The sequence below is a fragment of the Phaseolus vulgaris genome, chromosome 8, assembly GCF_000499845.2.
Source record: "Phaseolus vulgaris cultivar G19833 chromosome 8, P. vulgaris v2.0, whole genome shotgun sequence".
NCBI lineage: Eukaryota > Viridiplantae > Streptophyta > Magnoliopsida > Fabales > Fabaceae > Phaseolus > Phaseolus vulgaris.
In genome coordinates, this window is record NC_023752.2 from 6,687,861 (window position 1) to 6,713,115 (window position 25,255).

The 25,255-nt window shown below is 36.8% G+C and overlaps 1 protein-coding gene across 3 annotated transcripts; it reads right to left on the reverse strand.

The window, feature by feature from the left end:
• Positions 1–1,982: 1,982 nt before the first annotated feature.
• On the reverse strand, positions 1,983–25,255 carry LOC137826530 (uncharacterized). Of its 3 annotated transcripts, none has more exons than XM_068632522.1 (12): positions 24,759–25,255; positions 9,638–12,716; positions 9,212–9,445; positions 8,387–9,085; positions 7,403–8,212; positions 6,469–7,230; positions 5,539–6,366; positions 4,584–5,345; positions 3,646–4,473; positions 3,062–3,135; positions 2,350–2,421; positions 1,983–2,254 (listed from the first exon to the last, which is right to left on the reverse strand). In XM_068632522.1, exons 2-10 carry the CDS (start codon positions 12,662–12,664, stop codon positions 3,076–3,078), a joined length of 8,010 nt encoding a protein of 2,669 aa, XP_068488623.1. In that variant the 5' UTR covers positions 12,665–12,716; positions 24,759–25,255; the 3' UTR covers positions 1,983–2,254; positions 2,350–2,421; positions 3,062–3,075. The 3 variants fall into 3 exon arrangements, with proteins under 3 accessions (XP_068488623.1, XP_068488620.1, XP_068488621.1); XM_068632519.1 differs by having other exon boundaries at positions 8,387–9,088; XM_068632520.1 differs by having other exon boundaries at positions 2,345–2,421; positions 8,387–9,088.

Sequence of the window (25,255 nt, forward strand, 5' to 3'; positions counted from 1 at the left end):
TATTGACGAAATAGAAAACAATATAATAAAGTTTGTTGGAATTTTGTTGTGTATGAGATTGCAAGAATGTAAATGAAGCAAAGTAAAGAGTTAGTTGATTCAATTGGAATTGGGGTTCATCCTTCTCTCTCTTTTGTATTTTAAAAAATATAATAATATTTTGTCTTTAATATTGATGTCCATATAAAATTCATTTATATTGATTCCTCGCATATAAAATTATTAAGATAGTCTCCTAAATATTGATTCCTTGCATATTTATAAAAACTACTCATCGTTAGATAGATGTTGATAGCAATTAACATTTCAAATGTATTCCTAGCATCCAAATATATGTTAAACATTATCATTTAGGTCAGATGCTTAGAAGTACTTTTCAGTCAAATTTAAGGATCAAAATCACGATAAGCATTAAGAATAAAATGACAATGTGAATAATCAATGAACAACATAATACTATGTTTAAATACACCTCAATACATAAGAGTTTGAACATGTTACTTCCAATTCAAAGGGTAAATTAGTCACTCATGTTGGCCATTACAAGCATGGAAAACAAGAAAAGAAGATTCAGGATGTTTCTCTTTGACGGTTGTTGCCTCCTCTAGGGTTTTCTATCTCCTCCTATTCTCCCAATGATGCCTAAGGTTGTGTCTCACACCTCATATTTAACCTAGTTGGGCTTGGGCAAAGTGACATCTCACATAGGCAAGTTTGGGGTTGCTTGGATGAGAAAAAACCCAACTTCTTTGAAGTGATCTCGCCTGGGGGAGTTCCTCTGGAGTGATATGGCTTAGGCGAGTTTGGGCGAGTGTTGAACGTTTCAGCTTTCCCTTTTCATCTTGTCTTTTCTCCTCTAGCCCTTTCATCTCAATTTTCTCCTAGAATCCTAAAATTAACATAAATTTGGGAGTAAATCATTCTTATTCATTTTATAATCACAAAATTTGTAAAAATGTTTAAATTCATAAATTAAGGATTTAATTATAGTTATTTTATCAATAAATATCCATAAGGTAAGTCTTCTAATATGAAATATTACTAATATGACACACTTATCAATAATCTATCAATTTCATTGCATGTATAAAGCTATCTTTTACTAATTGCTCATATGTGTGTGAGTGTAGCTACTCCTCCTCATGCATATATATCCTTCGCACAGGATAAAGTTGTAACTAGATGATAAGTTGATCATGAGTTTAAAGTTGAAAATAATGTTTTCGTATATGCATGATTAGACTGAGATGCTATTAACCTAGTTTTGACAGAGTTACAATCTACCAGAAAAACAATTAACTTTGTTTTCAAGTCTTTCCGAACAAAAAAGATCCTTAGAGTAAATAATTGTAAGAGGTATCATTGTAAAGCCTGCCATGCATACTGAATTCATGCATGCATAGTGAATGAGAAGAAATATCAATTTATTGCAATGTGATTGTTTATTCAAATGTGCACATCACGATTCTATACATACTGTGTATAAATTACTAACAGAGCTTGAATTAAATCGATAACATCACAGACTAATTCAAGTTCAACAACATACATAAACCATCACACACATAACTAACACCAGAACTATAACAGACTAATTGGTGTTACCTAACACAAATCAACATCAGCTGATATAACTGATTATGATCTGAGTGGTTAATGCAAAGAACGAGCTTGAATTGCTTCAAGTAAATAGAATTTTACTTCAAATAATTTTTGTGACTTGATATATGACAAGGAATATAAATTCATACAATAGAGACATAGATTAAAGTAGTAGGAAAAGTATCATATGATTAGTTTACTTTTTGTATGATCTTATTCCTAGAATGCAAGCATATGAGCATTGCTGCAGTTGTTTAAGTCTTTCTTCGTCAGTTAATTAATACAATAACTAATGTAGAAAATTAATTTCTATACTGATTAATGCAATAATCAGTGTAGAATCATGTGGTTTTTTTAATAACCTGTCTATTTTATACACATCTTATTCTGTAAATCAAAAAAACAAACCAAGAAAAATTATTCAATCATATCTTTTTCTATATAATTGAATAATGAATGCGTAAGGTGTAAGTGTATGCTAAACTAATTCAAAGTTGTAAATTATCTAAATAAATATAAATTTGATCTACAACTAAAACTGAAAAGGACTTATGCTAAGTTATCTCAAAACAATTGTAAACATTTTCTCTGTTCTTAAAATTATCATCTTTTCAATAGTGTCTTCCGACAATGGTTCTTCAGTCTCAAATAACTGCAAAACATAAGAATTTAACATTACCACAATAAACATTAAAAACTATAATTAATCTAAATTGTTAAATAAAATAAAATAAAAACCTACATTACCAGTGTCCTAATATTTGCAGAGATTATGGTTGGCATCCAATGCATGAGGCAATAGTCACACCCTTGTTTACACTAAAATGAATATAAAACAATTTCATTATAGGACATGATTATTATTATAGAAACTAATACAATGTTCTTTGGAAGATTGAAGTAATGTAAATTATCGATATATATTTGGGTAAAATATGTTGGGATGAAAAATGTTTTTGCTCCCACTAAAATGTTAAAAAAATGTTTTTAATTTCTCTTAAAAATTGTGTGTCCATTTTTTAGTTCCTTTATTTTAAAAAGTACCACATTTGGTCCTTTATTTTATTCAGATACGCACTTTGTTCTGATCCACTGTAGTGTTCTTTCCAATGTATATATTATAGCTGACCTCTTCTATCACATGACACTTGTAATTGACTTCGTATGTTTGGTTCCAAACACGGATAAACTATTTCTTTTTTATTATGTCATTAATTGATATATTCTTTTTTATCATAGAAAATTTATAGCTACATATAGTATATGTTTCAATGCATATACGTTTAATGCAAAGAAACTTCTTTTTTTTTCTCACTGCACCATGAGAAAGAAAGCACAACTAAATAATTTTAATGAATTATTTGGCTTATGAAGAATATGCAACTAACTAAAAATCAAACCAAACAATAAGGTGAATGTTACTCGTCAAAACCACTTAAAAATAAGATTTAACATTAACCTTTATTCAGAAGTTTAATTATCACCATCACTGCTTCCTCTATCAGTTGATTCCATGGTGGGATCCCCCTCAACCTAAAACCAAATTAAAAGAATAATTAATGCAATTTCAACCATTCTGTAAGTTATACAGGTAAATACAAAGACTTGGAATCCATACAAAAAACACACTATGGTTCTTCTAGTAATATATACTATGTCTTATTTTTTAAGATAACTTTTTATGACAGCAGAAGAGAAAAATAACAGTTTCACGATTGGGGGGCATTGCATTCCTAACTTGATATGTCAAATGTACAAGTATCCTTTCAACATATTTTCAAAATGGGTTAAATGTGATTTTTGCCATTTTTATTTTGCTCCATTTAGTTAAGGTGTTTTCAATATCAATTTGAAGCAGTGTTTCATATACAGGGAATGGAAAAAGCAGGGAGCAAAAATATCAAACACGAACAATATTAATGCAACCATAGGGAAAGCATAAAAATTGAAGTATAGCAGGAAGATGCATAGCTATACGTTTGGAAATATGTTGCAAAGGGTGTGAATGTACGTTTAACTCAATCATCCAAAATGAATTCGTACCTGTTTGTGATACAACTCCTTGATTGTGGTGTTGAGATCACTGTGGAAGGTTAAATCAAAATCTCCAATTGAACTTTCAACCCCATAAAAAAATGGTGCATTTATGTCTCCTTGAGAGAAAGTTTTCATATTGGGGCAGTTATCTAACATCACTTTTTTTAAACGTGAAAATTGCAATGTGGCATTCCCTGAATAAAAGCTTCCAAGCAATGGTAAGGTATCCAGATCTAAAGTTTTGACACATCCAAATATGATCTCATGAGAAGCATCTTCATTTTCCTTTTTGACTATTTCTTTTATTGATTCACAATTTTGTATCGATAGGATCAAAAGTTGCACCAAACTTTTGGCAGCTGAAAATGTGAATAAGTACTCCATCTTTTCACAGTCTGTCACAACCAACTCCTTCATATTCATGAAAGATACTGCACCAGACACTATTTTTTCTACCTGTGGGCACTCGATAAGCTTTAATGATTCAAGCCTTTCAGAGTATGGCTTTACCCATGGGTGCTCTAACCCTATAGACTTCAACTCTTCAAGGTTTTCAAGGGTGAAATTTTTCAATCTAGAAAGTATTTTGTCATGAACCTCGAGTTTTTGAGAGTGAAATATCTCCGTCAGACCAAAGCAAAACAGTTTAAGATGTTCTAAATTGGGTAGCTTGAGAAGAAAATCAAAAGGCAGAGTATCTTTCTTATTGTCATCATCCTCTGAGCATAGCAGAAGAAAATTTAATTTGCAAAGGAGGTCTTGTGGCAAATGTGCATGGCTCAACAAGATAATGCTTTCCTCATTCACTGTCAATTCCTTCAGTTTGGGAACAACCTAGCAAGGCCAAACAAATTCCAAAGAAAATGGTGGCAGTTAGAAGGAGGAAATGAAAGGAAAAGGAAATGAAAGAAGTTGGGAATACAAAAGGGATTAAGCTTTGTCACCTTTTCAACTGAGAACAGAGGTTGTTGAAGTCGACTAATTGTAATTGTAGAACTAACTTCAATCTCTATAACCGATTCTTTGCAACTATCATGAAATTCTGAGGTGAATAACTTCAACTTAGGACAATAGGACACGTCTAAGATTTCTAATAAGGGGCATAGCAGATGGTGTTTTGCAGGATAAAAGCAACTAAGTAATGGCAGCCTAAAGAGAATCAACAAGTTCAAACAAGGGAATTTAAACATTTCAGTTGTTTCAGGCTCTATTGCATCATCCTCTCCAACAATATCAACCAACTTATCACAGCTCTCTATATGAAGCTCCTCAAGCTTTAGAAGATTTCTGGCAAGATATGAAGGGAACAGTGCTGCCAACTTTCCGCAGTCAAAGACAGACACTTCTTGCAAATTGGGAAAGCTGATAGTTCCTTGAGAATTTTTGTTCCATACACACTTCAAATTTGGCAAGCTATTTAAAGTAAGCCTTTTCAATCGAGACACTATTCCCTTTTTCTTCGTCTCCATGTCATTTACATCAAATATTACCTCCACTTCCTTGCAGCTTTTTACCTCCAATACTTCCAAGTTCTTTAAGCAAGGAAGTACTTGAGATGGAATCACATGATCTTTTGTAATGTCCATCACCAACAACGTTTTTAAACTGCGAAAGTAGTTATCTTGAAAACCAGCTTTGCTGTGCCAAATTTCCTCCAAATCAGAATCCTCTCTAAGTGTCAAATGCTTTGAATGTTTGAAAGAAACCTACAAAATGAAGAAATATCACAATATTTGTAGGAACGAGAAAGTGGACCATGACCCTACTACTACCCTAAATTGGTAGGATAAATGCTTGCTTATTGTACCATCACCTTATTTATTTGTAGTCAAACAAATGTGTTTTACATGCATTACCAAAACATAAACTAGTAGAGGATTTGGATAATGAATTACTTACGTGTTGGTGAAACCACTGGACTGTCGAGTTGAGATCATTGTGGAAGTGGAAATTAGAGTCCTGCAAAGAAGTTTTAATCCCCAAAAACATTGGGGCATTTATGCCTCCTTCAGAGAAAGTTTTCATTCTGGGACATTTAACTATCGTCACTTTTCTCAAACATGGCAATTGCAACATGGCATTCCCTGAATAAAAGCTTACTAGCCTTGATAAGGAATCCAGCTCTAATGTTGTGAGTCGTCCAAGCACGATCTCCCCAGAGGCATCTTCATCTTCTTTTTTCACTATTTCTTTCATTGATTCGCAATTTATTATTGATAAGAACACAAGTTGCACCAAACTTTTGGCAGTCGAAAAAGTGAATAAATTCTTCATCTCTTCACACAACTCAACAGCCAACTGTTTCAGATTGCTGAAAGATACCACATCGGACACTAATCTTTCTAACCGGGGGCACTCGTTTAGCATTAAAAATTCAAGACTTTTAGTGTATGGCTTTACCCATGGGTGCTCTAACCCTATTGTGTCCAGCTCTGGAAGGTTATTTAGGGTTAACTCTCTAAATCTGGCCAGTATTCTTTCATGAAATTGGAGTGTTTGAGACGGAAATATCTCCATTAGACCAAAGCAATCGGACACTTGAAGATGTGCTAAACTGGGTACCTTGTGAAGGAAATGAAAAGGAAAAGTATCTTTCTTGTTGTCCTCATCCTGAAAGCATAGCTGAAGAAGATTTAATTTGCAAAGGAAGTCTTGTGGAAAACTTGCATGGCTCAACAAGGTAATGATTTCCTCATTCACTGTCAATTCCTTTAGTTTGGGAACAACCTAGCAAGCCAAACAAATTCAAAAGAAAATGGTGGCAATTAGAAGGTAAGAGGAAAATAACGAAAAGAAAAGGAAAAGATTGAAATTCTAATGCGTTGTCACCTCTTCAACCCAAAACAGAGGTTGCTGACGCCAGGGAGTTGTAATTGGAACACTAACTTGACTCTCTGCAACTGCTTCGTTATAACTATCATGAAACTTTGATGTGAATTGCTTCAACATAGGACAATAGGACACGTCTAAGACCTCTAACATGTTGCACTCCAGATGGTGTTTTCCAGGATAAAAGCAAGTAAGCCGTGAAAGATTATAAAGAAGCAATAAGAACAAACGAGGGAACTTAAAAATTTCAGCTGTTCCAAGTTCCGATGCATCTTCCTTTTCAACAATTTCTACTAACTTATCACACCACTGTATTTCAAGTCTCTGAAGCTTGTGGAGATTTATGGCAAGGGATGAAGGGAACAGTCTTGCCAACTGTCCACAGTCAAAAACAGACACTTCTTGCAAATTGGGAAAGCTAACAATTCCTTGAGGATTTTTTTTCCATACACGGCTCAAATTTGGCAACATAGTTAAAGTCAGCTTTTTCAGTCGAGACACTATTCCCTTTTTCTTTGTGTCAATGTCATTTACATCAAATATTACCTCCACCGCCCCGCAGCTTTCTACCTCCAATTCTTCCAAGTTCTTTAAGCAAGGAAGTACTTGAGATGGAATCACATGATCTTTTGTAATGTCCATCACTACCAATGTTTTTAAACTTCGAAAGTAGTTATCTTGAAAAGCAGCTTTGGTGTTCCAAATTTCCTCCAACTCAGAATCCTCTATAAGTGTCAAATGCTTTGAATGTTTGAAAGCAACCTACAAAATGAAGAAATATCTATTATGTTAACCACCTGAGATTTTGAACTTCCATTATAAAAGAGTAATGATATTTTCAGATTCCTCAACTTTTTAGGCTATCTCTACATTTACATCCATAAGAAAAATAATTTATGCGTAGGGACGATAATGATTTCTCATATATGCTTACCTTATCAGCAGAAAGTTTTCGCAGAGTGGTATTCAAATCACGTTCCCAAAACCATCTGTCCTTTTCACCCTCGGTAACATGTATTTTTCTTAGATTAGGTGCACTTTGGACTTTAGAGAATGTTTCCATTAGAAGGCAATCACTCACTACTAAATTTTCAAGTGAGGGGAACTTTAAGTTACATATCTCAGAACCGCAGAAACAGGTGAGGCTTGGTAGAGACACCAATTCTATAGCTTTCAGTTGTTTAAACTCAATCACTTTTTGTTTTTCATCTTCCGCAACAATTTTCTCAATCCCTTCACAGAGGCTTACCTTCATGATTGTGAGTTGAACCAAGGTCATGGCAGTTGAGGATGTCATTAAATTCCTCAATCCTGAACAATTAGTTACTTCCAAATATGTCAAGTAACTGAAAGACACTGAGAAAGGTAATAAACTTTCCAATTTTGGGCATTCAGAAACGACTAAGCGCTCTACCCTGTGCAGAAGCAGGTCATGTTCAAAGCCTATATTCTGTAAATACCTCAAATTATTAATTATCAACTCCTTAAGTTGTACTACAACCCCAATTTTTTCATGTGAACCCAGGCTTGTAGAATCCCAAATCCCTTCAAAGAGACAACCTTTCAATGTAATGCTTTCCAAATTAGGAAGTCTATGAAGCAACCAAAAGAGAATCTCAATATTCTCCAATGCAGACAAAACAAGTGACTGTAGTTTGTGCATTCTATGAACACTAAAAATATAGTCTCGTAACCATTCTGCTTCCTTCAAGCTAATTGACATATATTCCAAGTTGTGTATCACCTAAAAATAGCAGTTACCAAAGCAAATTTAGAACCAAAATCATGCATGCTAAAATATATATAATATAAGATGAATAAATATTTTGTTCAGAAATAAAAATATAACTTCCAACATCCTTCAGCAGGAGTTTCGTAAGTTTCATGGCTTTCTTAAATCATGTTTTTTAACTTGTACCTTTTCTGTGGCTGAAAAGATCGACTTCACTTGCAAACTTGTGGTTTCCTCCAACTTGTTACAAAAGAGTATAAATAATTTTTTCAGAAATGGCCATTCTAAATTGTGAGGTCCCGGATAGAAACTCTTGAGTTCAAATAAATACTGTAATGATAGAGTGTTTAGTTGGGGGAAACTAAAGGTGATAATCTCTTCATTTGATTGACTGTCACAAGCAACAACTTCCTCCATTTCCCAGCAATTACTTACCTCAAGTGTTTCCAGTTTTTCTAGGCCTTTGGCAACCGAGAGTGGAAAGAGATATTTTAACATTTTACTGTCATAAACAACAATGCTTTGTAGATTATTAAAATTAAGAATTTCATCAGTGTCCACCTTCCATATATGCACCAACTTTGGTAGCCCTTTTAAAACGACATTATGCAAATTTGTCACATTTGTACCACAAGTTTGTGAAATATTTCCAAAATCAAATATGGTTTCCACTGACATACAATTAGTAATCACCAAACTTTGAAGGCTCTGAAACCCTTCCCCCGTGTAACTAGGAAATATTGTCTCAAGTTTGTTGCATTCCCTTATTGTCAAAGAATCCAAACTATGGAAGGAATGAAAACCAATACAGGGCTGCCATAGGGTACTCAATTTTTCCATGCAGTTGATCTCCATTTTCTTCAACTTAGGAAAAATGTCAATATTCTGCTGCAAGAGGAAGCAGGTTGAGTGATCAAATAAAAGACCTTAGCAGTTAGTGCCACTGCAATCAAACAACAAATGACTCTGACAATTAACTTTAATTTAATTAAATTAAATGAATCTGCATACCATTGCATCTTCTGCACAAAATATGTCCTCCATCAATTCACATCCACTTACAAAAAGGCTTTGCAGATTCACTAAACTTTCAGACATGGAAAGTGACAATAAATATTTTAAATTGCCACAATCTGATACACTCAATGTAAGCAAATGTTGAAAACAATGCAAAGATTTCTCATTCCATATCTGCGGGATGTCGATTGAAGACAACTCCAACAACTCTAATTTGGGCATTGCAACCTGTAAGACCACATAATATTATTGTATTGAGGAATTTTGATTTACAAAAATTGACTTACCCAATCGAATGCGCCAAACATAAAGACCAGGAATTCTTACCTCTTTTAGAGAAATAACATATCAAATTAAACATGAAAGATTGCAAGCGTGAAGTAAAGGATAAAGATCTATCATAATATTTATTTTAAATACCTTTCCATTGAAGAGTGAAAAGCAAGCATTTGTATCTTGACCAGATACTGCAGTAATTTCTTTGAGCTCCCTGTTTTGAACTTGGTCTTCTGATGATTGAGAGATTGAAGGCATTTTATCGTTAGTATACAAACAAGAAAATGCTGGTAAAGATTGCAATGTTAAAAATCGTAATTGAGGAAACTCGATCTTGTCAGTTTGCACATCAGATTCTTTTTCAACATAAATAATCTCCTTTAAAGAATCACAATCATACACTTCAATTGTTTCAAGCATAGTGAGACGACTGAGCATGACAAATGAGAAAATACTTTCCAATTGACCACATGTTTTAATCTTGATTGTCTTTAATCTGCAGAAGGAGGCCTCTGTGAGTTGATTGTCACATAGTTTCTTCAAATTCTCCAATTTGTAAAGACACATGGACTCCAATTTGGGAAAAGCAAGTAAAGGGTGAAATCGCTTCACAGAGTTGATAATGTACTGAAGGCCAACATTGTTTACAATAAACAAATGTTTCAAATTTGGAAACCCTTCAACATTTAATTCATAGAAAACATCATGAACATCGTTGAGTTCTCCTAGAAGTAAATATTCAACTCTTTTGAACAACATTTTAATCCACTTTTCAGAATGAATGTTAATACCATCTTTTAGGTTCAATGCCAAAAATTTCACTGCTTCATACTTGTCAGGGATTTTGAATTCTCCCACTGAAAGCATGTTAATTTCTCCAATGACAATCTTGTAGCTATCCAACTTGTCAAAGAATAAGTTTTGTGGAAAATGGGAAACACTTGGAATGTGTATATCTAAACTTCTTAATTGATTCAAGTGCCTCAACTCAGAAAGACTAGCATTTTTACTTTTGATTTCCTCATTAGTTTCTCTCAGAATCAAGTCACCTCTCATGTAAAACTCTTCCAAACTTTTCATCCCTAATATCATATTGGAAGGTATTACTCTTAGTTGCGAGCAATTGCTTAAGTCCAAAAGTTGCAACTTATCCAATTGCCCCAATTCAACAGGCAAATTTTCAATATTAGATCCTGAAAGAGAAAGAATTCTTAATTTCTTTAACGCTCCCATGATTGATAGGTTATCTCTTAGAGTGCATCTCTCCAAACAGAGCATCTTTAGGTTTGTTAGGTGTGTAATTGAAGAAGGTAAGCGTGACAAATTAACACCAGTCAATATCAATACTTTGAGTTCAATCATACCTTTAAAAAAGTCATCTGGTATTTTCAAAAAGTCATCTTTACTGTCAATATGGAAGACTTCAAGTCTAGGACAGTATATACTCTCAGGAAGCTCAACAATATCACAATAATGTAAAAGAATAGCTGTGTACCTTTCGAGTTTATCCTTGTGAGGCCACTCATTTAGTTTGCCATTTTTCATAAAAAATACATGTTTCACTTTTGATGAAATTGAAAGAGCAACATCACGCACAATGTCATGCATGTTGAAACAGTCATTAGAATAACTTCTCACCAGCAAACTTGACTCAGTTAGCTCTTCCACCAACACATTTACTCTAGATTTTGTTTCTCTTATTGTGTAAACCCCTTGAAGCATTTCCACACCAATACACAACTTGACCAAGTCCATAATCGAAAAATCATTTCCCATTCTAGCACATTGTAAGAAAATATGCTTAAGCTCCTCAGTTTTTAGATGATCATAACTTAACTTTGCAGAGAATTCAATAGGTTCCTGACCTCCAGTAAAATTTTGTCTTTCAATTTGTCGACAAACATCCTCCCACACATAAGGGCTCTTATTCTTTAATGTTTTTCCAATGGAAATCAATGCTATGGGCAACCCAGCACACATTTTGGATATTTCAGTAACTTTGTCATCAAATGCAGAATTGGTAACACTTATTTCAGCCATTTTCTTAAGTAAAGCCTCTCCCTCCTTTTGGTCAAGGACTCCTAATGGGAAAGTTGATCTCTCCTGCACATCCATTTGATTACATAATACGTCTTTATTTCTAGATGTTAAGAAAATTTTGCATCCTTTGTGATCAACAGATAACTTTTCTATTTTAATCTTATTGTAGTCACTAGATAGCTTTTCTTTCTTCATCTTATTGGAATCTGCAGATAACTTTTCTGTCTCCACCTTTTTATAACCAAGATCGGCTGCATCCTTGCCAACCTTTTGGCTGACACCATCATCTTCATCACGTGGGATCCCCAGTCTATTCAAGTCCAATCCATTCCAAAGATCATCTAGGATTATAAGGGTATTCTCCTTTTCTTTCTTTAACCTTTTTCGAATACGATCTGCTCTTACAATCTCACTTTCCTCTTCCAATCTCATTCCTAACATCTCAGCAATTTGTCCTTGAACTTTCTTTATGTCAGGATTTCTTGTTATATTTGCCATAACCACCGTATTGAACAACTTCCTTTCTTTAGCTTGCTTAGCAACTTCTTTGACAAACGTGGTCTTTCCCACACCTCCAACCCCGTAAACTCCAATCATACTAACTGTAGAGTCTTCAAGTGCTTGCATAATCGTTGCCATAATTTTCTTTCTCGACGTGAAACTTTCATAACCAGTGTTTGACAGAGCAGCATCCATGGATGGGCCTATATGATACGAGACTTTATCAAACTTTTTATTCAAAACTTCATCTGCTTTGATTTCCTCTACAATCTTCGTAGCTTTTCTTCCCAACCTATACCTCAAGTGCAAGTTATTAGGAAAGAAACCAATAGAGCATCTTGTCTTCTCATGGCGTTTATCACAGAGAAAATTTTCATATTCTTTGATCTTCTCATCCACATGTTTCAGCCAATGTTGAACATCTTCTTCAATTTCTTCTGCATTCATTTCTGCAGCCATAACTTCATTTTGCACCCTCTTTCTAGTATCATCTAGCATCTCAACACAACGGTTCACCTCTTCAAATTTGTCACTATAATTATATAAGTAACCCAGATGACGGGTAACCAGATCTCCCCCAAATTTTAATACACTTTCAGTAGCTGTAGACACAATTGTGTTTGGGTCCATGATCCTTGACACTTCCTGTTCACTTGTTTTCTTCTGTGGCTACAACTTCTTCCTGAATGTTACAAACATAAATTTAGATAAAAACAAACAAAAAAATTCACAAGCCAAATGATGGCTTGTGAAAAAATACAAATTACAAAATCCAATCCATAATTATCCATATCCATATTAGTTTTAATACATTTAAATGGATTTATTTCAAATCCAAATCCATATTTTTGGATTTTAAATCCAATCTATTTAATTGGATATGGATTAGTCCTGGGTCAATATCGAGCCGAGCAAGCCTGGGCCGATTTCGAGCCGAGCGCGCCCGCGCCATTGTCGAGTCGAGCAATCCCAAGTCGATGTCGAGCCGAGAAAGCCCAGGCCGATGTCGAGTCGTTGGACCCGGATCGATGTCGAGTGGAACGGGACCAGGTTGATGTCGAGTCGATTGGGCTCGGGCCAATGTTGAGTCGAGCGGGCCCGAGCCAATGTCGAGTCTCCCGGGCCCGGGCCGATGTCGAGCCGAACGGGTCCGGGTCAATGTCGAGTCTCCCGAGCCCGAGCCGATGTCGAGTCCATTGGGCCCAGGCCAATGTTGAGTTGAACGGGCCTGAGCCAATGTCGAGTCTCTCGGGCTCCGCCCGATGTCAAGTCGAACGAGCCCGGGCCGATGTCAAGCCGAACGGGCTCGGGCCGATGTTGAGTGGAGCGGGTCCGGATCGATGTCAAGTCGATTGGGCCTTGGCCGATATCGTGCTGAACGGGCTCGGACCAATGTCAAGTCTCTCGGGCCCAGGCCAATGTCGAGCCTAGCCGACCCGAGCCAATGTCGAGTCTCCCGGGCCCGGGCCGATGTCGAGCCGAACAAGCCCGAGCCAATGTCGAGTGGAGCGGGCCTGGGTCTATGTCGAGTCGATTGGGGCCAGGCCAATGTCAAGTTGAGCGGGCCTGGGACGATGTCAAGCAGAGCGGGCCCAGGCCGATGTCGAGTCGTCCGTGCCCAGGCCATTGTCGAGTCGTCCGGGCCTAGACCGATGTCGTGTCTTCCGGGCCCAGACCAATGTCGAGTCGTCTGGGTTCTGGTCGATGTCGAGTCGTCCGGTCTCGGGCTGATGTCGAGTGGAGCGGGCCTGGGTCGATGTCAAGTCGATTGGCCCTGGCTAATGTTGAGCCAAGCGGGCTCGATTCGATGTCATGTCGAACGGGCTTGGGCCGATGTCGAATCATCCAGACCCGGGCAATTGTCGAGTTGTCTGGGCCTGGGTCGATGTCGAGTCGTTCAGGCCCGAGCTGATGTCGAGTCGTCCGGATCCAGGTCGATGTCGAGTCGTCCGGTTCCGGGCCGATGTCGAGTCATCCGGATCCTGGCCGATGTCGAGTCGTCCAGGCCCGGGCCGATGTCGAACCGAGTTTTTCCGTGTTCAGGTTGAGTCGGCTTAGACCCGGTTCGAACCAAGTTAGTCTGTAACCATATCAAAATAAATTTATTGTAATTGATAAAGTGGTTTAATCAATTAACAAAATGGATTAAATCTTTAATCTACTTTAAATAGATTTAAAAAAAAAATTCATTTAAATTAGATCTAGTTAAAATAGTTAAAATGAATTTGGATTTAAATCCAATCCATTTATTTGAATTTGGATTGCGTGTTAGATTTTGATCCATTGACCACCCTAATCAATGGTAAAGGATTCATTAAAACAGCATATATTAAAGAATTGTACAGCATTCCCAACTTAGTTCATATTTCTGTTCAACTGTAAATGATTTTGACATCATAACCTTCTCAAGTTAACTTTTAAAAATAATTTAAAGAAAAAAAATAATATATGTTAGAGTTCAATTTATAAGGTCTCAAATAAGACTGCAAGCTACTATAAAGATCTTGTTTACAAGTTCTTGAAGTTTTTTAGCCATAAACTAGCCGAATATAGTCTTTGTCAACGTATTGTATATCTGAGTGGGTAACAAAATGGTTTGTAGGGTGGGTTTTCTCTACTGTTTTATGCATTTCTTGTATCGTCTTTATCGTAATATTACATTTTATTCTATATCTTTTTCTTCTATTGTGATACCTAACATAATTGAGGTCATTGATGTAATTTTTGTAATTGGTTATCTGGAGTTAGAAAAACCACCATAAACTAAATTTTAAGGAACCAGATACAAAAAATGCAGAAGAAAAAGGATTCAATTAAAAAAAATTACTAACCTAATTAGAAATTCACAAAAAGTTTACGGACCTACTGATTATTAAACCAAAATAATATCACTGCGAAAATAATTATCAAATAATGCATAGTTAATGTTAGAAATCTTATATTAAGGATAAATTAGATTATATAACTTTAATTTGTATAAATTGATTTTATTATATTGAATTAGGTTTATTAGTAATAAGGCTTAAGATCAACTATATACTTAGTTTTAAACAAGACTTGAATAGACTAAATATTTTTTTGACATTGAGTTGATTAATCTATTATTCACTAAAAAAATTTATTAAATAGAAATTAATTTTAGAGATCAAAATAATTAGTTATTATTTAACTAAATTAGGGATCATTTTATAAATTAAAAAAATTATTAATGTCTAAAATAGTTTCTATTATTAATAAAAATTTATAAAATAATTTTTAAATTGGTATCTAATCATTAGCTACCAAATTTTTAGCTACTTACTACTTCATATTCTGAATTAGTCTAGTATTTTAGAAACTAATTTATAATCTAAAATATTAGTAGTTAAAACCTGGATAGCTAATTTAGATACCAATTTAGAAACTATTTTATATTTTTTTATTAATAATAGAAACTATGAATAATTTTTTAATCTCTAAATTAGTATCTAATTTAATCAACTTAATGATTAATTATTATTTTTTCTAAATTTGATTATTATTTAATGATTTTTTTTTTTTTTAGTGATTCTCATTAAACTCAATCATCTCACTATCATGGCAATAGATGCATGTGAAATTACATGGCTTAGGAACCTTCCCCCACAATTACGATTTGGACATAATTAGGACATTTAACCTTTCCCCCACATTAATCAACATTACGATTTGTAATAATCTTCCTTCCCTACAATGGGAGAGGGAAAGAGACCAATGTGCATGGGAAAGGGAAGCAGAACCCACACATCAGTGGGGCACGGTGGCCATGGTTCTCGTCGCAAACCACCTACCACGAGTAATAACTCCACAATGTTCTTCTTCTCGAACTTACCTGGCGGATTTGGAGAAAAAAGACATGCTCAAAATCTTCCAAAGATGGGCAAGGGTGAAAGAGGTTTTCATTTCTCGTAGACTGAACAAGTGGGGAAGAAGATTTGGGTTTGTGAGGTTATTCGATGTGAAGAATGTGGGGAAGCTGAAGAAGGAGCTTGATCAGATATACATAGGGAATAGAAAACTCTTCGTGAACATTCTGAAGTATCGTCATCACCAAGTGGAGCCTCCCAGGGCGGGGATAAAGGACGCTAGGAATGTGGAGACGGTGAGGCCAATGTTGGGGAAGAATAAGCTGGAGAAGGATCTTGATCATATATACATAGGAAATAGAAAACTCTTCGTGAACATCCCGAAGTACCATCGTCACCAAGTGGAGCCTCCCAGGGCGGGGATAAAGGACGTTATGAATGTGGACACGGTGAGGCCAATGTTGAGGAAGAAGAAGCTGGAAGGTGCCGACGAAAACATGACCAAAAAAGGAAAGGTGGTCTGGGTGGAAAGGAGGGGGAAGAAATCGTTTGTTGATGCTGTTAGAGGACATGCACGTTGGGAATGGAAGGGATCGGTCTTTAAAACTCAAAAAACAATCTCTGTCGTGGATGGAGAAAAGCGTAGTTGGTTAGTACAATGCAGATTTGGACTTTGAACAGTTGGGTGAAGAATTTGTAAGAAGGGGTATGAATATGGTAAGAGTGAGATCTTTGGGGGACAACCTAGCCCTCTTAACACCTAGAGAGGATGAGAACATGAAGGAGTTTGTCCAGCTAAACAGAGAGTGGTTTGATAGTATCTTTATTAGTGTTGAGCCTTGGACAGCAACATGCGTAGTGAACCACAAAGTTGTTTGGGTGAGGTGCTTTGGCTTACCAATTTCACTCTGGAACCGAGAATGCTTTGCAAAAGTGGTTGGAGAATCGGCCACTCTGATTTCTATTGATGATACCACGTTGTTGGGAAAATCTGGAGTTTGCTCGTCTGAAAGTTCGTCTTGAGAACAGTCGCTACGTTAGGGTGGCAAAGAAGATGAGGATTAATGATCAAACGCTAAGTATTTCTATTGAAGAGGAACACCCTATGGCTTCGTCAGGCAAATGCAAAGGTTACCATTGTAGCTTTGAATCTTCTGATAGTATCTTCTCAACAGAATCCTATGTAGAGGAATCTGCGTTTTCTGTTAAAAGCGTAGAGGAGGAGTACAATCTTAGGACTAGGGAGGAACTCTGGTCAAAAGGAAAGGTGGTCGGAGGAGAGGAGGAGGACGGAGGAGAACTACAGAAGTCAAAGGCCCATTTTGAGGCATCTTCTTCATTTAGTGGTGCTTGTCGGAGGAAAGGTGAAAAACCTTGCACGAATGGAGAAATGCAGTGTTAGAAGCCATTTGTAGAACCTGGTTTTGTCAACAAATTTGTCCAAGCCTACGATTTTTCTTTTAATAAAACTTGTGAACATGCTGAGCTGGCAAGGATTATCGTGGACATTGAATGCATGAATACCTAGAAGGAAACAAAAATGGGGTTGGGCCAAGCTAGAATGTTGGAGGCCCAAATAGGAGAGGTTTAGGCAATTGTGGGAGTAGGCGGATCCAGGTCAGGGTCAACACATCTGGATATCGGGTTAGAACGTGAGCACAGGATCTTTCCCGACAAAAGAGGTGGTTCAATAGGAGGATTGGTGGCGCATTCGTCCCAAGAGGAGCGGAATCCAGTGTATATCGTGAATGAGGTTAGCAACAGCGATACCAATGTTCTAGAGAGTGGGTCGGTGATGAAGATCTTGGATCAGGAAGGGATGCAGATCGGTTGTTATCAGTATGAAGCAAACGAAGACGAGAATGGTCTTGGGGCCATTCGCACAGGTTGTGGGCACTCACCCTGTCCAGGAGACGAAGTGGTGGGAAGGTCATAAAAAAACACTCAACGCCGACGCAAGACGAAAGGTCTATCAGAATTGGGAGTATCAAATTCCCACCCAAGGCGTTCCGTTAGAATAAGCATTAGGTCTGCTCAGGTTGGCATTTCTTCTCAAACCAGACGAGGCATGTCTTTAGTCTCTCTGTCGGACGGGGATATTAACAATTGCAACCTACGGTTGTGCGATCTTGATTCGTCAGTGGACTCGTCTAAGCTGTGGGAGATTAGTAGAAAAGTAGGGATTAATTGTCGGGGGATGAACAAGAGGTTGTTAATGAATATTCTTGCTTGGAAGCAAGAGACTTGGAGATTATGAAGAGTGCTGAGAAGGGGAAGAAGGACAGTTTCTTATGATTATTGTTAATTTAAACATACGAGGATTGGGGGGAGGTACCAAAGATAGGTACATGAGGCATATTATTGGAAGTGAGGGAGCTGATTTTGTGTGTGCGCAAGAAACAAAAGCCAAACGCCATATGTTTTTCTCTTTGGGGAGATAATATAGTTGGTTGGATTCATAATAAAGGAGACGATGGGAGTGGAAGTTTATTATCCTTGTGGCATAAAGAAGTCTTTAGTTATAAATATCACTTGATGGGTAAAGGCTTTATTATTGTTTATGATCAACATTTAAAATCTTCTTCTAGGTGTGTGGTGGTCAATGTCTACTCTCCTTGTGCCTTGAGTGGTAAGAATACCCTCTGGGAGGAGCTCTCTAATGCTAAGTTGGCTTCCCAAGAATCAGCTTGGTGTTTTTGTGATGACTTTAATGCTGTGAGAAGTAGAAGCGAAAGGAAAGGTATCAGGGACAACGGTGATCAATCAAGCGAAATAAAGGACTTTATTAGCTTCATTGAGTCTAATTCTCTAATAGAGTTACCTCTGGTAGGTAAGAACTTTATGTGGTTCAAAACTAATGGAACGACTAAGAGTAGAATTGATAGAGTTCTTGTTACTAAAGAATGGTTATAACTATGGCCAATGAGTAAACAGTATGTTCTAAGGAGGGAAGTGTCTGATCATTGTGCTCTGGTGGTTAACTCTGTGGAGAAGGACCGGGGTCCCAAACCTTTCAGATCTATTGATGCTTGGTTCTTGGAAAAGGGTTTTAACAAGATGGTGAAGGATAAATGGCAGGCCTACTCAGTCCATGATAAGTGTCAATCTGTAGTTTTTATGATTGAGAAAAATGAACACTTTGGAACTTAATTGTTGCTTAATGTAAGAAAATTACCCTAATCTGAGAATTATTAAATTTGATTATATATTTTGAACCAAAAAACAAATGAAGAAATTTAATCTCAATTTTTGTGTAAATTGCAGATGAATATGAAGCATTGAAAGAATGTATTCAAGTTGGCATTGAAAGAAAGAAAGCAAAAACTTAATTGGATCATAAGAAGATTTAGCTCAAGCTAAATATGTCCAGAGTTGATTAAAGGTGCAGTACTAATCTAGCCCAGGCTAGAATTGCTAGCTCAAGCTAAAACTATCCAGAGTTGATTAAAGGTGCAGTACTAATATAGCCCAGGCTAAAACTACTAGCTCAAGCTAAAAATGCACCGAAAGATCTAGCTTAAGCTAAATTGGTTTGCTTGAGCTAAAGTTCAATATATAAATTTTGGAACAAAGTAAAAACAAGCAGTGGAAAAAGATTGGATTTTTATAGAGAGAGATTAGTGAGAGAATAAGAGACCTTTGTTCTTAGGAGAAGAACGTGCTCAGATCAGCCCTTCTTATGCAATCCAGATCAAGAATGAAGATTGGAGGAGCTGTCATGAGTGGCTAAGTGCTTTCTAACTTGGGATTGAATGTAATCTACTTTGATCAAATGTATTCTCGGTGATATATATATATATATATATATATATATATATATATATATATAATATTCTCTTTTCTACTCTTTTCTACTCGTTCTTGGTATTTTCGTTTTATGCTTATTGCTTGATTCTATCTGATCAATGGAGTCTTGATTTTGATCCTTAAATTTAACTGGAAAGTACCTTTAAGGATTTGAAATAGACGAAAATACTTGATAACTTGTAATGCTAGGAATATATTTCAAGTTATTGATTGCATTATAATTCTGTTCCTAAAGCTGGATGATTTGTTAAATATCTGAGGAATCAGTGTTTGAGAAATTATCTTATGAATTTCATCTATGAGGAATCAAGGTGAATGACTTTAAATTAAGCATAAAAAATAAGTAGTTTTCAGTATTATATATATTGTATTATTCAAAAATACAAATGATTGACATAGAAGCAATTCAATCTCAAGTATCTTTCTCTATATTTGATAAGTTAGTTTTGCTTTTTGTTGAATCAAACCCTAAACCTTTGAGTTACTTGTGAAATCTTTAATTTGGTTATGAACAAGTTCTCAAAATTATTTTCTATACTTAATGGGTTTTATAACAGAACATCTTAATTAGAATTGTTACCTGTGGGTTCGACATTCGTACTTTAAAGAGTACTATATTACAGTTGATTCGGTACACTTGCCGAGAAAAATCAACCGTCCAGGTGAATGAGTTTACGAAACTTAAAGAAAAACTGAAACTTCTCAAGTTTTATCTGAAGTTATGGAACAAGGATGTGTTTAGCAACCTTGACACCACCAAGAGGAGGACTTTACAGGAATTTGAGGATCTAGACTACCAAGATTGTAATGGGGGCTTAGAGGAACGATAAGAAAATCGAATCCCTTATCTGCCAAAAGGCTAGAGCAAGTTTGTTTAAGAATGGGGACTCTTGTACTAGATTCTTGCACTCGACTCTGAGGTGGAGAAGGCTCAAGAACGAAGTGAAGGGTGTTCAGGTAGGGGACCAATGGTGTGAGGAACCAAGCACCGTACGTGCAGAGGAAAAAGAGCTATTCGAAACTAGATTCAGAGCTACGAAAGACCTAGAGGTAAGGCTGAATGGTGTCGAGTTTAAGTCTTTAACACCAATGGAAAATCAGAGCCTCGTTGCTATGTTCATTGAAGAAGAAATAAGGGATGCAGTGTGGCAGCGTGAAGGATCAAAGAGTCCTGAACCTGATGGTTTTAATTTCAATTTTATCAAGAAGAGCTGGGAGTTTATAAAAGAGGAGATAATAGTCGCACTGGCTCTGTTTCATATGACTGGGTCTATACCGAAAGGCTGTAACGCTTCGTTCATCACTTTAATCCCTAAGATCAAGGACCCCTCTAAGCTTGAACAGTATAGACTCATCTCATTAGTAGGAGCTTTATACAAAATCATATCAAAGGTGCTGGCTAGTAGATTGAAGAAGGTGTTTCTTGCAATTATATATGAAATCCAATCTTCCTTTCTAAAGGGCAGAGGGATCTTAGACAGTATACTTATGGCTAATGAAGTGGTGGAGGAACTCAGGAAAAAGGGGAGAAGCAGGTTTTGCTTGAAGGTTGACTTCGAGAAAGCATATGACTCGGTTAGATGGGATTTCTTATATGATATGATGAGCAAGATGGGATTTCACAATTTGTGGATCTCCTAGATTCGAGGATGCATGGAATCCGCTTCTGTGTCTGTGTTGGTCAATGAGAGCCCTACGGAGGAGTTCAAGCCATCAAGAGGGTTGAGGCAGGGCGACCCCCTAGCACCCATTCTCTTTTTAGTGGTTGCAGAAGGCCTTGTTGGGATAGTAAGACAGGCTTTAAAGGTCAAGTTGTTAACGGGCCTTAAGATTGGATGTAAGGAGATAGAGATATGTATTCTCGAATTTGCGGATGATACTCTATTTCTATGTGAAGACACCCTCAATGACGTGCTAACTTTGAAGGTCATCCTAAGGGGTTTTGAGCTAGCCTCGAGCTTGAAGATTAATTTCCATAAGTCAAAGCTAGCAGGCATCAATGTACAAAGCAACACAGTTGAATGTTTCACTAAGACTTTGAATTGTTCTCAAATGGGGATACCGTTTAAGTATTTGGGAATTGAGGTGGGAGGAAACCCAAGGAAGAAGCAGTTCTGGGAACCTGTTCTCAATAAACTTAAAGCAAGGCTCAGTGTGTGGAAAGGGAGGTTCTTATCATTGGCAGGGAGAAGTTGTCTTATTAATTCTGTTTTAACTGTTGTACCTTTGTACTATTTATCTTTGTTCAGAGCCCCAGAGTCGGTGTGTAGAAGGATCATCAAAATTCAAACCAGTTTCTTGTGGGGATGGGGGAAGGTGAATAAGCCAATCTCCTGGGTAAGTTGGAAAGATGTATGAACACCAAAAGAGGAGGGAGGGTTGGGTTGTATGGATATTCAAATGTTCAATCATGCCCTACTAGCTAAATGGAAATGGCGTTGTATATCTGAAGAAAAAGGAAGGTGGAAGGATCTTTTGGGTTCAAAGTACGATCTGGACCGTGAAAGCGGCCAAACACCTGTCAAATTCCAATCTTGGTGGTGGAGAGACCTTTCTAAATTGTGCAGGGAGGAGGTAGAGGGTGGTTTCAAGAAGAATTAGGATGGAAACTAGGATGCGAAGACAAAGCAAAATTCGGGGAGGAGGTGTGGGTTGGAAGCAATGATCTTGAATCCATGTTCCCACGCATGTACTCCCTATCCCTAAACCAGGGTCAAACAATGGGCAAAGTTGGCACATGGAGTAACTCGGAGTGGAGGTGGACTATGAGGTGGAGGCGTGCCAAATTTGAGTGGGAGTCTCCAATGGAAGCTGACCTTATCACGCTTCTATCCAAAGTCACGTGGAAGAAGAATGTCAAGGACATATAGGTGTGGGGGAAGGAGACACCAGGGACGTTTTTCGTGAATTCTGCATATGAGTGTCTAGCTAAGTACGGTAGAGGTCCTCAATCCGAAGTGTATAAACTCTTGTGGAAGGCAAAGGCATTCCCAAATGTAGCAATGACAGCTTGGAGGGTGATGAGGGGAAGAATGCCTACAAGAGTGTGCTTAAGCAGGAGAGGGGTGTTGATGAAATCTACGCTTTGTTCGTTGTGTCAGTCAGAGGAGGAATCATGCCAACATCTATTCCTGGAGTGCAAACATGCTTAATGGGTTTGGTCTTCGTGCTTTGAATGGATAGGTATCTCTTTTGTCCAACAAAATGATTTGAAGATGCACTTTCAAAGCTTTTACTTGTTCCAAGCTTGCAATAAACAAAATCTGGTATGGAAAGGTGTCTGGGAAAATGTTATTAGATGCATTTGGGACAAAAGGAATCTGCTTGTATTTCAGTAAGGGGTAGTAGATGCAGATGAGATTTTCCAGAAGGCTCAACTCAAGTCAGGGCTCTGGCTTAAACATAAGGTGCATTCTTTTAACTACTCGTTCGTTGATTGGGTCCTCAACCCAATCATATGCATTAAAAGTTCTAAGTAGGAAGCAGGTTGCCATTTTCTTCTCCTGAGATGTGCAGACGTAGATGTAGGGGAATGTAACTCAATAGTCTCATGTTTGTGTAGGGAATGGATGTTGGTCGCTGGTCTGGTTGGTGTAGAGTGGAACGCTGGAACTGGGTTTCTGTTGGTGTTCTATAGGAAGTGGGGAAGCTGAGCCAAAAGTGGATACACATGTGCTTTGCAGCTATAGTGAAGGTTACATGGTCTTTGTGGTGTTCTGGATCCTGGGTTTCTATAGGTATAGCTTTTGATATGATTGGCAGTGTTGGCTATGCTCGGATGAACAGCTCATGCTCTCAGTTTTCTCCCCTATAGTTGGCGGTACAGGTGGCTTTGCTGTTCATTCATCATGTATCAAGCTGGAATACATAGAGAGGGTTGTTGTCACAATAGACCTTAGTTTGTTGTGGCAGGTTGTTGTACTGCTGAAGGTTTGAAAGCTCTACATGGTTGGGGTTTTCGGGATGTTTAGTTGCCTTTAGATGCCATGAAGTAAAGCTAGTTGTGGTGAAGGAGAGGGAGTCACAGGTGTCTTGCCACTTAGTCAATTAGATGGTCAACGAAGAAGAAGTGAAGAGTAATGTCCTTATGTGAGGCTGAGCAGGTTTGGAAGGGATGGCAGGGATGTTGCTTAGGCAACTTAAGCCTAAATTGACTATGTTAGAAAACCTTTATGGTTTTGTTAGCCCAGCTTTGTCAGCAGAGGAACTCTTTATGCAAGGCTGGTGCAACTTGGCATTAGAGGGGTCTACAGGAAGCCTGCTGGCAGAGGACTCCAACAAGGATCCAACAATGGCGGTTCAGGGTGCTTGCTGGTGCAGGTTTTACTTAGTTTATGCAACAAACAACATTTTCTATTGCTTTTGGGGTGTTCTTTTTGTTGGCTTTGTTTGGAGACCTCTTAGTCTGGTCTTTGGTTTGTGTAAAAGGGTTGGGATACCCCTAATGTATCCCTCTTAATTTAATTTCACTCTTTGCTGATAAAAAAATCTTTATTTGTAATATCTTTACTTTGTCTTTTAATTTAAAAAATATTTATTAAATATCTAGATAAGTATGAAAAATGACGAGACATAAATTTTATTTCGAAGATTTAGATAGATTTTTACTTTAACAACAATCACAATCATCCCTTTTTGTGCTCTAAGGATACAGAATTCCTTAATCCTATTTAGCAAACAACTCATTTACATATGAAAAGGGAAAAAATTGACAATACTCATAAAATATTTGCTTGCCACTTTTTGAGGCCTAAGAGCTCCTTGATAGAGGAAGAAAGAAAACAAAACTACTATTTAATTGATATAAAATATTAATAATAAAAATGTCCAATTTATATATATCCTAAAGCAACATACTTACTACAAGTAGATGATCTGTTATTCAGTTTTCACTTTAAATATGTGAAAGATAAAGAAATTTAATGTTTTTAAAATTATATAACTTGTAATGTTAATCTCTCCTAATCAAAATATATTTGAAACAAATATATATGCTGGAATGTAATGAAACAACCAGTAAAAAAGAACCTTAAAGAAATAAAAGGAGTAAATTAAGAAACAACATAAAAGTGCAATCTTATGGAACAGCTTACCAATGGAGTTCTTCCTGTTTGGTTGGTTGCTGCAGCTATTCAGTTTCGCTTGAAACGGTGATTCAGAGGTAAGACTCCAAAAACAATTTGTTTTCCTCTTCCTGCTTTTTTGGAACAGCTATTCGGTTTCACTTCATTTTCGAATTTAGCAAGGTTGCATTCAATACGGTTCTCTGTCTGAAGTGTGCTTTGAAACAATTTTGCAGAACACGGTAAATTTAGAAAACACAAATGATAGAGAACAAACCAGAACAGAATAAACAGGAAAAAAACGGTTGATGTTTTAAACACAACGGTAAAAACACTACAACATAAAATGCAGAAAATAACCCTTTTTTTGGTTTTTAAATATGTTCTAGCCAAAGACAAATTTAGAAAAACGAAGGTGAATAAGAAAGTGCGATGTAAATTTTTTAAGAAAATGACTGATAAATTTCTGAGGCAAAGGTTTGAATTCACTGAAAAGAGAAATTGTGTTTGTTTTCCTCAACGGTTTC

Bases quoted from the DNA above. Each gene is read 5' to 3' on its own strand.
- LOC137826530 (XM_068632519.1), bottom strand. From the start codon at position 12,664: ATGGACCCAAACACAATTGTGTCTACAGCTACTGAAAGTGTATTAAAA. The intron at 8,213-8,386 runs GTACAAGTTAAA...TGCTATTTTTAG, and splicing joins TCTTTTCAGCCACAGAAAAG to GTGATACACAACTTGGAATA. The intron at 4,474-4,583 runs GTGACAAAGCTT...TGGCCTTGCTAG, and splicing joins CTCTGTTCTCAGTTGAAAAG to GTTGTTCCCAAACTGAAGGA.